At 58.4% G+C, this 12,827-nt stretch overlaps 1 protein-coding gene across 5 annotated transcripts in view; it reads left to right on the top strand.

Moving 5' to 3' along the window:
- POC1A (POC1 centriolar protein A) overlaps positions 1–10,007 on the top strand; it is a 77,103-nt gene extending 67,096 nt beyond the window's left edge. For 3 of the 5 annotated variants that reach the window (XM_062201016.1, XM_062201018.1, XM_062201015.1), the window contains one exon: positions 9,814–10,007. In XM_062201016.1, the coding sequence (XP_062057000.1) occupies positions 9,814–9,912 (99 nt within the window). In that variant the 3' untranslated portion in view covers positions 9,913–10,007. The remainder of the gene's footprint in view (positions 1–9,813) is intronic. The other 2 variants (XM_062201017.1, XM_062201019.1) reach the window with 1 other exon arrangement.
- The last annotated feature ends 2,820 nt before the right edge of the window (positions 10,008–12,827 follow it).

Here is a 12,827-nt window from a genome sequence, read left to right as displayed (position 1 = left end):
GTTTTTTGAAATGAATATTCTAGTAACTCTGGGAGAGATGGGTTTTACAAGCAAAATGCATCTTAGGCAGGTAGCTTGCCAAGGCCACTCAGCAAGGGAGTAGTCAAGTTCAGATTCAAACCCAGACCACACAGCTCTGCAGCCTGTGCTCTTAGTGCACAGGCCAGAGGTTCCCCGGGCGTCCCTCTGACAGTGTTTTCTGGGGACACACACGTGTGCTACAGCCACAGCGCCCTGCGAGGAGAGGAAGGCTGGCACTGGAGTCCTGGGCCTGGCGTGAGAAGAGCTGGAGCAGGCCTTGGCTAGCCAGGGTTTGGGAAGTGAGAGAGTGGTGACGGGTAGCATGGGCCTGGAGTGCCACATGACTGCCACACTAAGGAGCCGGGCCTTCGTTCCTGAGTTCTTGGACAGGAAAGGGACAAGCAGAAGTGGGGAGAGCAGGGGTGAAGGGACTTAGGAGTAGGGTGGGGGGAGTCACCAGGAAGCCGGGGTGTGAAGAACAAGCAGGAGGTGAACCCAGAGTGCCAAGAGGGAAGGCCCTGGCACCTCTGGCTCTGACCGGGTGCTCAGGAGAGCTGCAGTGCCCCTCACTACTGCAGCCCCAGCCTAGGCAGAGTGCTTGGTGCGCTCATGGCTGGATGCTGGCTCACTCTCTGCACCTGTCAGTCTGGCCCAGCCACTGTGCACTTCCATGACACCTGTCTTTCAGCTCAAGGTAGAGGCTCAGGAGTGAACCTCCACTGTAGAGACCAACAGCACTTATGTCAGAGGGCCCAGGCACCACCTAGGGCTGTGCTGAGAGCCAGCGGAGACATGAGGAGGCACCTTGGCCAGGATGAGTTGGGGCTGCTGGGAAGAAGGGCTGGCCTGGCCGGGTGGGAGTGGTGGTTGTGGAGCAGCCTTGAGCGAGGCCCAGGCAGATGGAGGTATTTGTGAGGGTCCAGCCAGATCTCTACAAGCCACAGGTGGAATGATTGGCAGTCCCCCTGGTTCTCTCTCCCACTGAAGTACCACTCACTGTCAGTGATGCTGGAACAGCTTGGCCGAAAGCCAGCCAGACGGGACTGGTGCTGCAGCCTGGGAGCCAGGCTCCCTGGTTTGACATGTGGGAGGCCGGCGGATGTGGGGGTCCTTGTTATTGGATGCCCCCGAGGCGAGTCATGAGGGCCCCAGAGGTTGCAGGGTTTTGTAGAGGTGGTGGCTCCAGCTCCGTGAAAGCAGTCTTCAGCAAAGGTAGTGGCTGCAGTGGCTGTGGGGGGAGGAGCAGCTACAGGAAGGGACCTGGCTCCCGCTGCGCCCTTGGTCTGTGTTCTGAAGTGCTGGTTCACTCCTCTGGGCCTTACTGCTTGTCTACCAGGAGCCTGTGCTCAGTTCTTGGCCAGGCCTCTTCTCCCGGAGTTCATTCTGGAACCCGCATTCTCCAAACTGGCCTCAGGCATGTCAGAGCACTGTGCATCTTGCCAGGAGCCTGGCTGCAGCCTGGCTGGGAGCTTGGTGAGACAATGCTGGGGATGGAGGCTTCCCCTGTTCCTGCCCTCTCTAGCTGAGCGTCCTGGGGCCCCTTCCCCACTTTGCCTTGTGGCTGCTGTAGCTCTCTCTCCCTGTTCAACCACGCCAGACCAAACCACACTGGGCTGCCTCAAGGCCTTTGTACCTGCTGCACCTTGTACTTGATGGGTATTTCTGTGAGCCCGTCTCGTAACGTTCTTCAGAGAACTTCCTGTCAGAGCTGGTGCTTTCCTTCCCAGGACTGCCAGCCCTGGCACAGCCCCCCAGCCCCTGAGCCACACCAGGGGCTGGACTACATACGCTCAGCCACATCCAGCCGATGCTGTGGCTATTTTATCTTCTTCCCAAACACAAAGTGAAAAGGAGGATGAAAAAGGACACAGATGAGAATTGAAAGAAAAGAGCTGAGTTTTAAAATGCAGTACAAGCCCCTTCATGAGGAAGCCAGGCCGGGAGAAAGGTGAGCGGGGCTGAAAGAATGGGAGGTCAGACTGAGGAAGCAGGGAGGCTGGGCAGCAGGTGGTCAGTAGCGGGAAGGAGAGACGAGGAAAGACCTGAGCCTGCCCCGCCCAGGAAGAACAGGTGCCAGCGGGAATGTGGGCTGCAGGATTGGTGTCACCCGTGGGGCACAGGGGAGCCTTGTTTGTTCTGAGCACGGGGGACTCATCGTGTCCAGGAGTACCTGGCTCTTCTTTCCCCGTGCAAGGCCAGAGAAGATCTCCCCTGGACCTGCGCAGAGCCTGTAAGGGGGTCCTGGCCACCTGCCCCTTGTCGGCTGTGGGTCATGGTGAGACCCTGCAAACCCACTCTGGCCTTTGCTGTTGTCCCGAGTGCCTGAGTCCCTATCACACGAGACAGGAGCTGAGGCTCTCCCCTTCTTCGCCTCAGAGGCCAATAGATGCACAAACCCAGGCTGTCTGCTGTGCAGGGCTCCTGAGCTGGCTTTGCCATTCTGAGTCATTGGTGGACATGGGAGACTTTGTGGGAGCCCTGAGCCCAGAGCTTTGGGGCCATTGTTCGACATCCAAGCACTCAATGCCGGCAGAGAGAAAGGCACTGGGGATGGTGAGGTCAGAGTGGGGCTACTGTCGAAGTGTCCCCAGTGTTGTGTTCCTCTTGCTTTTGGAGTTATGGGGCCCACTGCTAGGTATGTCTCCAAGGACTGGCATTTCAGTGCTACTTCTTTGGGCATCACTACAGTTTTTAGGGGGCTAAAAATAAAAGCCTGTCACTTTAAAAGTCAGTTCTTTTTATACAGTGCTCAGAAAGCCCTCAGGATGTTACAGAGAACGTCTTACACTTGAACTGTGAGTAAGAGAAGACACACTCGGAGACACCTGCCCCTTTAGTGTGGTCCCAACAAGAGACGGATCGCTGGGTGTCCCTTCCCTGAGCGGGAAAGTTGGCATCAGAATAGAAGGCTGTGGTTGGCCTCCTCTCCCTGGGGTATCATCACTGGCCAGTTTGAGAGTCAGGCTGGAGACCCTGTGTGTGGCCCCAGCTCCTAGCCCACCATGGCAGCTCCGCGCTTGCTTTTGGTCCCTAGCACCTCTGCCGATCCTCCCTGTCAGTTCCCCACCGTGTCGCCCGCTGCAGAGCCAGGCTGCCTCCTGGGTTGGGGGTGCAGGGAGAGGGGGCATTCAGTGGCCGCACTGACACCATCCTGAGCCCCAGGGCCTCTCAGCTCACCTGCACCTGATCCTCTTCTGTATTCAGGGGAGTGTGGCTTTTTGCCCCATAACGAGGATGAGCGCAGACATACAGAACACTTGTGCTGCTGGCTTGGGCTTCTTCCCAAACTGGCCAGCCTTCCGGGCCCTCCCGTGCAGGGCCTGTCGCAGCCTGCGCCCGCGGCCTCAGCACATGGTTCCTGGCTGTCTCTTTCCGTTTACTTTCCTCCCTAGCTCCCCCGATCCTGGGCCGTCATCACCCCCTCTTGTTCTCCCTCGTTTCGCCCTCTCCTCCCCATAGCCACATGGCTGCTCCCAGGTCATCCCCATGTGGCAGCCAGGGGTCATGCCCCTCAGCCTAGGACCCCAGCACCCCTGCTGCCCTGAGGGTGATGACAAAGCCACCCTGCATGGCTTGCTGGGCCCAGCCGCATCTTTTCCCTCCTTCACAGCCCCTCGCCCTAGGGCCTTTGTATACACTGTTCTTTTGGCACCGGTACTGTTCTTTTGGCACCGGTACTGGTACTTGTCCCGCCTGCTGAAGTCCCCCTCAGCCTTTGCTCATTCGCCACATCCTCAGGGCCTCCTTCCCCATCCCCCACCCCCCACCCCGTTCTCCCCAGATAGTCCGCTGGTCTGTGATGGCTTAGCACTGCCTCCTTCATCCAGTGTGCACCCTGTGGGCCTGGGCCTGTTGTCACCTGGGCCAGCAGTGTTAGGCCAGCTCCGGGAGGTGCTCAGTGAGGGGCAGAGGGCGTGAGGAGAGTCGAGGCCACAGTGTGCAGGCTTTACTTCAACGTGGAGCCCCTGGCACAGCTACTCCACCGAGCTGTGGGAGCCGGCCAGCAGCCGTGGGGGAGCCGGTCATCACAGCCACACAGCGTCACAGAAATGGGCAGTATGGAGAAACAGTGGGATGCGTTTGATGGCAAACGGTATGTCAAGGGCCAGAGTGCTGGTGTGAAGGGCAGTGGCTTCCAGAAAACTGGTGGCAACAGAGCAGAAGAAGGTGGTTCCAAATCAAGCCCCCAGGGGACAGGCGCGCCTTGTGGAGCCTTAGCAGAGCACCAGACAAAGGCAGAAGGGTCTTTCTTCCTACTTGTCTGTTCAGAGGTTCTTACTCTTTTTATCCCTATCATTTATCCTTTTTGTGGTGTGAATGAATTATTCTTTGACTTCTGTAATAAACCCACATGTTTGGCTAGACCAGAGACTGCTCTCCAGGGGGAGGGGTTCCAGAGCTCTGAGAGTGCCTGATGGTGACCCTGGGCATCCCTTCCCGCCATGATCTGGAGGCTGGGAGCTGCTTCCTAAGATCCGGAGGGGCTGGGCCTGGTGTCCTAAGTCTGGGCAGGAGATAGGTGCTGCTCAGGTGTGGGGAACCGCAGGCTGGCCACCTGTGAGAACCACCTCATCTGCATAGCTTGCAGCAATCTGTCAACCACAAGGCCTACGAAAACAACCAGGTGAAACAGAATGGACTCTGCATAAACAAGGAAGAACCAGGTGAAACAGATGACCTGAGACTATACGCGCCCTTTCATCTGATTGGACGATATCAGCATAAAGGGACATTGGGATCTGGGCGGGGGCGCGGCTGCTACTGCTGGCGGCCGCCGCCGCGGCCCCTCCTCTTCTTTTCTCCTCTCCCCACTTTCCTTTTACCCCCACAAGTAAAAGTTCCTTGAGAACCGATGAACAGTGACCGTGTCGTGACTACATTGGACCCTCGCAGGCGAGGGTCCGACAAATGGTGCCGTGACTCGGATAGTCGGACCAGTCACTGGAAGCAGGAAAGAAAAAATTAGAACATGTGGAAAACACGGGAATCTGGGCGGTGAAGTCTAGGAGGATTGGTACCGGGAAAAAACTAGAACGTGTGGAAAACACGGGAATCTAGGCGGTGAAGTCTAGGAGGATTGGTACCGGGAAAAAACTAGAACGTGTGGAAAACACGGGAATCTAGGCGGTAAAGTCTAGGGTTGGTACCGGGAAAAAAGGAATTCCTCGACAACCAAGTTGTCTTTTAAAGTAGCGGGGACGCCCGTGAAAGCAGCTGCTGTAAAGCGGTGAGTTAGAACAGGAACAATGGCGAGGGTCCGACACTCAGGAGCACGGGGGCCTGGGAGGGTCTCCCCAAGCTGCTTGAGTCTGCGCATCGGGGCTGCAGATTGAGGGGTGCGGGGATAAGCAGATGTCCTGAGGCCACATGACCAGCAGCCCTCAGGCATGGCCAGAGGTGCGTGGAGGGAGACGCAAGAAGGCCAGGCCTCTCCTGTGTGTGTGCGGGGGACAAGACACAGGCTCCCCGTGCTTAAACTTGTGCTTTGGAGCCAAACCACTGGGCTTCACTGCCCAGCTTTGTCATTTCTAAACTGTATTTAGGCAAGTCAGTTAACCTCACTGTGCCTTACTTTCTTCATTTCTTGTCTTCAAAGATTTATTTGTTTATTTTGAAAGTCGGGGGGGGTGGTGGCAAGGGAGAGAAATCAGATATATTGGGCCATCCTCTGCTGCTTTCCCAGGCCATTAGCAGCAGGTGAATCGGAAGTGGAGCAGCTGGGACACCAGCCAGCGCCCATATGGGATGCTGGCATACAGGTAGCAGCTTCACCTGCTACGCCACGGTACCAGCCCCTGTGCCTTACTTTCTCTTTTGGAGAGATGGAGGCAATGAAAGCCCAACCTGAAGGGTTGTGGAAGTGGTGGGCATGTGTGGGTGCTCCATGAGTGTCAGCTGCCAAAGAAGCCCAGGGCCAGAGTGCGGGGAGTCATGGGGGTGACCCGCAGAGCCCGGTCCCGCCAGCAGGTCTCCCTCCGGTGCAGGCTGCGCACCCCGACTGCAGAGAGGACTCAGGGATCAGCAGACAGGAGGGGCCTCACTCTCAAAGACTCTGGGCCCTAGAAAGAAGGCATTTTGGGAGATGGACATCTCTCCTGGTCACTTTGTCCACACAGGTCCATCCAGCAGCAGAATCCTGCACTCCCAACCCTTTCTTCAGCTTCCCTTGTGCTAAAAAGACCAGGGGCCCGTGGACACCTGGGTCAGGCAGGAGGGTTTCCTTCTTCGGCCCCTAGCCCAGCCTGCTCCTCCTGCAAGACTTTTTTTTTTTTTTAATGTTTATTTATTTTCATCTACTTGAAAGGCAGAGAGAGAAAGACCAATCTTCCATCTGCTCTTCACTCCCCTATGTGCCTACAATAGCTAGAACTGGGCCAGGCCAAAGCCAGGAGTCAGGAATTCTATCTGGGTCTCCCAAGTGGATAGCAGGGACCCAGTACTGTAACCATCACTTGCTGCCTCCCAGGGTGCATTAGCAGGGAATTGGATGGGAAACTGAGTAGCCAGAACTTGAACCAGGCACTCCAGTATGGGACGCCGGTGTCCCAAGCAGTGGCTTTAACACTTGCCCCTCCTTAGGGACTTCCCGAGAACCTAGAACCAGACCTCTGGCCTCTGCTCCACTGGACAGTGCAAAGTGAGGGGCAATGGGAGTCAAGGGTCTATGTGGAAGGTCAGTTCTCATTTACCCTTGATAAAGCAAAATCAAGGCTGCAGGGCTGACTGTGGACCCAGAAAGACCACAGGAATGTCTGCCTTTGGAGGGCTTTCGTGGCCCTCCAGAACAAGGGTGGCTTTGTCCCTGGGCCTCAGAAGGACAGGCCCTGTGTGGCAAGAGAATCCCTAGGGTTGGACCAGAGTGGGAGGTGGTAGGCTGCCAGGCCAGGCCGGGCTGGGCCGGGCCGGGCCCCTGCATGGGTCTGGGCAGTGGGAGGGAATGGTGGCAGCTTCTGTCGTCTGGACACTGAGACAGCACATGTTTACCCAGTCCTACTGGGTGCCTGGTGCTAGTGTGGGCACGTGCTCACCCTTCATTGCTCTGAACTGACAGCTGAATATCACACATAATGCAAACTAGGCCACATGAGGTGGCCTAAACTAGTTTTTGCCAAGGGTGTCCTCATGGACCCTGCATGCTGTGCCAGGTACCCTCTTCCCTCCTCCTCTAGGCTACAGCCCGGGCAGACCCCTGCAGGTGGCCTGCCAGCCCTACACCTGACTGCACCAGCAGCCCTGCACCTGTCTGACAGTTGCTACCTGGATGCTGCAGTGTGGGCCTCTTGGTCACTGGGGAGACCACTTTCTGGGAGAGGGGAGGCCCCTTGGCAAAATTCCAGACCATATTCCAGGTTTCAGCCTTCCCATGAGGGGTAGCCATTTGCTGTGCAAAGGAGGCCCCATAGCTTATCAGAGTGGGATTGATAGGAAAAATCTGTGAAGCTGAGTATGCCAGGCATAGTACCCCCAAAGCATCACCTCTCCCAGGTACCCTCCCAGCTCAGAGAGGGCTGGGCCAGATCCAGCATGGCCGGGGAGTGCCTCCTTGGCAGAGTGGGTTTGGAGGCAGGAAGGACAGGGGAAGCAGAGACCAAAGAGAGACAAGTCTCCAGAGCTTGGCTGGGGACAGAAATGCAGGTGCAAGGGGTGGTGGGCATTGGCCTGTACATGCTGACGTGCCCTAGCTGGGCCGGCCCCTCTGCTCAGGGCTACTTGTACAGTCGGTGATGTGTTTCCGGAGGAATTTCCTGTCAACAGACCTGGCGGCCACATTCCCACTCAGCTGGAGGATGGGCCCCTGGCGGGACTGAGTGGAGGCACCCAGTGTCGAGTGGGCCCAGCACCTCACACATGTTTTTTTGGGCCCTCTGTCTCCATGTCTGCAAATTGGGTTCCTGTGAAACAGCTCTTTAAAAAAAAGAGGAAAAGGCCGGCGCCGCGGCTCACTAGGCTAATCCTCCGCCTTGCGGCGCCGGCACACCGGGTTCTAGTCCCGGTCGGGGCACCGATCCTGTCCCGGTTGCCCCTCTTCCAGGCCAGCTCTCTGCTGTGGCCAGGGAGTGCAGTGGAGGATGGCCCAAGTCCTTGGGCCCTGCACCCCATGGGAGACCAGGATAAGCACCTGGCTCCTGCCATCGGATCAGCGCGGTGCGCCGGCCGCAGCGCGCTACCGCGGCGGCCATTGGAGGGTGAACCAACGGCAAAAGGAAGACCTTTCTCTCTGTCTCTCTCTCACTATCCACTCTGCCTGTCAAAAATTAAAAAAAAAATTAAAAAAAAAAGAGGAAAAGCAGCAGGCTTGACTCCCCACTGTGGCCTTGGGTCCAGGGCCATCGGAAAGTCTGGGTAAAGAATGCTTTGAGCTCTCTCTGAGTCTCGTGGCAGCAGTGGAAACTTCCAGCAATGCTGCGCCGGAGGCTGTTTGCACCGCCACGTTCCCAGCTGCAGGCCCCCTCCCCACTGGCTTGCCCACACAGGGGGACGTGGCCGGCTCTTTCGACTCTGCCTCTCAGGGTGCAGTGACCTTCCCAAGGTCTATCCTGTGCCCAGCGCATTGAGAAGGGGCCAGGCGCCAGGTGGGGCACCTCCCTGGCAGTGGACATCTTGGTGAGAACTCAGCAGCCTTAGAGGGGAAGCTGCCTCCCACAGTGTTTCAAGAAACTACGTGTACAACCAGACAAGGCTCAGAGCCTTCCCCGAGCCCCAGGGACCAGGGCAAAACTTCTTGGGAAAGCCCACGGAGGCCATTATCTGCCCCCTTTTGATGCCTGTAGGCTGCTGAGGTCATGGTGGCTTTGCCCCGTGGCTGGCGTGGGCCTGGCCTGCAGTGGACACTCAGCAACCCCTGATGAGGAAAGGGAGGTGACGAGTAGAGCTGCCGTCATGCCCAGGGTGGGCGCGTGATTGCAGGGCAGGCGTGGAAGCAGGCCGGCTCCCAGACCCTGCTGCTCACTTGCTGACGCTCTGTCCAAAACCACGGGAATTGAGCAGGTTTTCCCTGCGTGCCTAGGAGCCAGGTCTGCACTTCATGAGCCATGGCCCTGGCCCATGAAGTGTGGGAGTCACTACTCGGGACATTTGGCAGGCCATGTGGCCAGCCCCCATGCTTGGCTTGGTGAGGGGAGCAAGGGCGAAGTTTCAGGAAGGCCACAGGACGACAAACATGGTCCAAGCTGCGTGAGAACTGGACACTGTGCCAAGTTTCTCATGCTGTGAGCTCCGCGCCATCCTTCCCACTTACAGAGAAGAAAGGGGGCTCGGAGGCCCCCGTGCAGCGCATTCCTGCAGTGGTCCTCACGGGACTCCAGCAGAGACCCTCCTGGGCTCAGGGGCTTCCCCTTTCAGCCCCTGCCCCCTGCCAGTCTGTGAAGTTCCTCCACGTGAAGCCAGGAAGGGCCTGAGTTGTGAGCAGGATGCAGGTGGATTGCCTTTACTTGTCATGGACCTGCAGTGCAGATGGTTAACGCTCTCCAGTAGTTTACAGACAGAGCCTGGCCAACTGGAAGCTGGTTCTGCTCCAGAACTCCTGCCTAAATGCCAGCCGCCAGGGCTGGGCCTTCCTGACCCCTTGGTCTGTCTTGGGGAATGACTAGAGGCAGTGCTGCCTGCCCTCTGCTCTCCCTTACTGTGCTCGCTCCCTGCCCACAAGCATGAGATCCTCCATCTGGAGCCAGGAATGGACTGGAAGGCAAGGGGCCGGCCAGAACTCCTGGCGTGTGGGCAGTGGGCAGAGGCAGGCAAGTGGGGCAGCCCAGGGCCTCTGTCCCCTGCCCCTGACCGCCACGTGTTTTGCAGACAGTCTCCATCCTGGAGCAGCGGCTGACACTGACGGAAGACAAGCTGAAGCAGTGTCTGGAGAACCAGCAGCTAATCATGCACAGAACGACACCATGATCGCGGGACCAAGAATCAGGAGCGCAGTCGATTTGGGGGGTGGCAGGCCAGGGGTTTGTACCACGGGACTTGGGTAAATAAAGGATTCAACTCTGTGGGAATCACATCTGTCCCCCAGCCCGAGGGCTTATGCAGTTCCGGCCCCAGCTTGCTCTTTGCACCTGGACCAGGCCTGCCCCTGGTCCCCACGACAAGGATGCTTGAGACCAGCCTGCCAGCATCGGATTCAGTTTAATATGAAGGAGTTGTTAGTGTTTGCTGCCTCTGGTCCTCAGTGCCTGGCTTCCTACTCACCTTGCCTTTCCCACCATGGCATGGGTTAGAAGCCGACTGCCCATTGGTTGGAAGCACCAGGAGTTTTCTCTGAATCTGTCAGAAGGTCCGAGTGGGCACATCTGAGTCGGGTTTGCCCAGGCCCTCTGGGGTGGGTGGTGACTGCAGTGACCTTGATTTCCATTCTGCACATGTGCGCTGGGGACTGGTGGCTTCCTTCTCCCTGCTGGCAGGAGGGCAGGAGTCTGACAATTAAACCTGACTTGACTGATCTTGTTGCAGGAATGGCTTGTTCTGTCGAGACCTCATTAGTCTTCCCGTCCTCAGGGCTCCTAAAGGGAGAATGAAAATGGTGCCTGGGGAAGGCCCTGCTGGGCTTGCCTTTGAGGTCACGCACCCTTGTGGGCAGCGGCTAGAGGAGTGGGGAGCCAGGATCCTGCGGATCACCCACCTCCCTCTGGCTGGCCCCACAGTTCCATTTGCTCTGTGCATGTTCTCCATATGTCTGCGGCCTTCGGCGGCTCAGGACTCAGCTGTCGGGAGGTTTTACCCTCAAGTATACCTGCCCTGCCTGTGGGCTGGGGGTGGTGTTCCGTCTCCCCAGGAGCTGTCAGGACCACGTGGTTAATGGTTCCCAGCCTTGGCTGTTTCCAAGTAGGAGCAGAGCCTTTCTGCCCAAGAGCTTGTGCTGAGGTGGGGGCAGCCTGCACTGGGGGGAGAGCTGCACTCCGGCCTCGACGCTGCCTGTCACCAGAGTGACCTCAGCACTATGACTTACCCTCTGTGCCTCTCCTGCGTTCCCCGTGTATGAGGTTGTAACGATAGCCACTCTCGCTGGCTGCGAGGTTGTGCCGTGCCCATGCCAGGTCTAGTGAGGAGCAGGTGCTCAAGGGAAGCCTACTGTGCGCCCCCCTCCCCCCGCCTCCCCAGCAGTCCCACTAGGATGACAGAGCTTGCTGTCAGTGGCACGATTCCATTGTGCTGTAGGTGGGGAAGATGCCCTGGGGACCTGCTGCAGTTCTCCCAGGTGGCCTTGGCAGCTGCCTGGCCTGGCCTGGTAGGCAGGGCTCTCGGCTGCCTCGGGGGCAGTGAGTTCCCGTCGCTGGAGGCTTTTCAGGAGACTGGGCACCAGCTCCAGGGATGCAGTGTGCGGGGCCAGTCTGGCCGTCGCTCTCATGCTGGGCCTCCTCCCACTGACTGGCCACCATCTGCCTGTCGTTGCTTCCAGACTCGACTTGGAGCTGCCAGCTAGTGGGTCTCTGATGATCTGAGCAGCCAGCCCAGGCCAGGGTCATCTCCAGTGACAATGCTAGCCCTTTGCTGGGGGCAGTGGGAAACGCATGGGTCTCCAAGGCCTACAGCAGCCCTTGCTCACAGGCCAGGATAGCCACCACCTCCATCTTGGGTTTACACAGGGATCAAGTTTGGCTCTCTGAAATCTGCCTTTTTCTTCATGGGGGAGTGTGGAGTTGAGGGAAGTGGTCTGAGGTGGTGTGGGACTTGCCCTTGGCCACCAGTGGACATCCGTTCTCAGATGCAAACAGCTGGGAGGGGCACCCATTCCCTCCTCCTGAGGACAGCCCTGGGGTGTTAGCACTGGGCCAGCTGGATGTGGGCTCTGCAGAGGGAGGGAGGCAGGCCAGAGCCACACTTGCACAGGCCACGGGCTTCTGGGGAGGCTGTCCCAGGGTGGCCCAGCCCTCCCCCTGTTGGATTTGGGGACGATAGTTCTTGGAATGTGGTGCCTGACTTTCAAACAGCACGAAGGCCCGCCTCCCCGGGGCCTGGAGTCAGTGTGTCACCATGCCTGGGGCAGAGCTGTGGGGAGGCCCAGTTCTCCCACAGCGGTGCCTTTTCTTGTTCCTGTGAGGCCCAACACGGGGCGGGGGGGTGGTCGCAGGCAGCCCCATGGGGAAGTGGGCAGAGTCCTGGGGAGCCGTGCTCACTCTGGGTACTGCTCGCCCGTGAAGACACTGCAGGACCCCTGAGTTGGACGCCGGCCGGCCGGCCAGGAGCAGGCAGAACTCAGGAGGAGGCCTCACAAGAAGGGGCTTTTCTTGTGTTGTCTCCCAAGTGGCACTCGCTGCCAGCCCTCCCCTCGCTCCCCTGTGCTGGGGCTGCTACCAATCCCCTGCGCTCCCTGCCAAGCACAAAGCAGCCCTTCTGGAATCGCAGGTGCCTCAGCTCAGCCGTCATCTCTCCTAATTTTGGATTTCGGTAACAGTGCCCAAAAAACCCCACTGCAGATCTCTTCCCCTCTCCTTTGTTTCAGTCTGTTAGGAAGAGGTTCCTTTGTCAGGAAGTGCATCCCAGCGGCAACCCCACTTGCCAACCCCCGCCCCTTCATGTTCTCGTGAAATGAAAGAGCAGGGGTCTGCGATGTCCCCCAGCTTCCCTTTGTCAGCTTCTTGGGGTTCCAGAGATGCCCCTGGACACCCCTGCCAGGCAGCCCCCAGGACCCCACCCTGACGCATGGCAAGCCCCCCTGCCCCCATCCCTGAGTCACCACACCCAGGAGTGCCTGACGGAGACCCAGGTGGCACGGCCAGCACAGGAGAACCCTGCTACCCGCCGTCCCAGCACAGTCCTGGGTCCCAGGAGAACCCTGCTACCCGCCATCCCAGCACAGTCCTGGGTCCCAG

This window comes from Lepus europaeus, chromosome 9, assembly GCF_033115175.1.
Source record: "Lepus europaeus isolate LE1 chromosome 9, mLepTim1.pri, whole genome shotgun sequence".
Lineage (NCBI taxonomy): Eukaryota > Metazoa > Chordata > Mammalia > Lagomorpha > Leporidae > Lepus > Lepus europaeus.
Note: the sequence above shows the minus strand (reverse complement) of the source record. Positions and strands in the feature narration are given on the sequence as shown.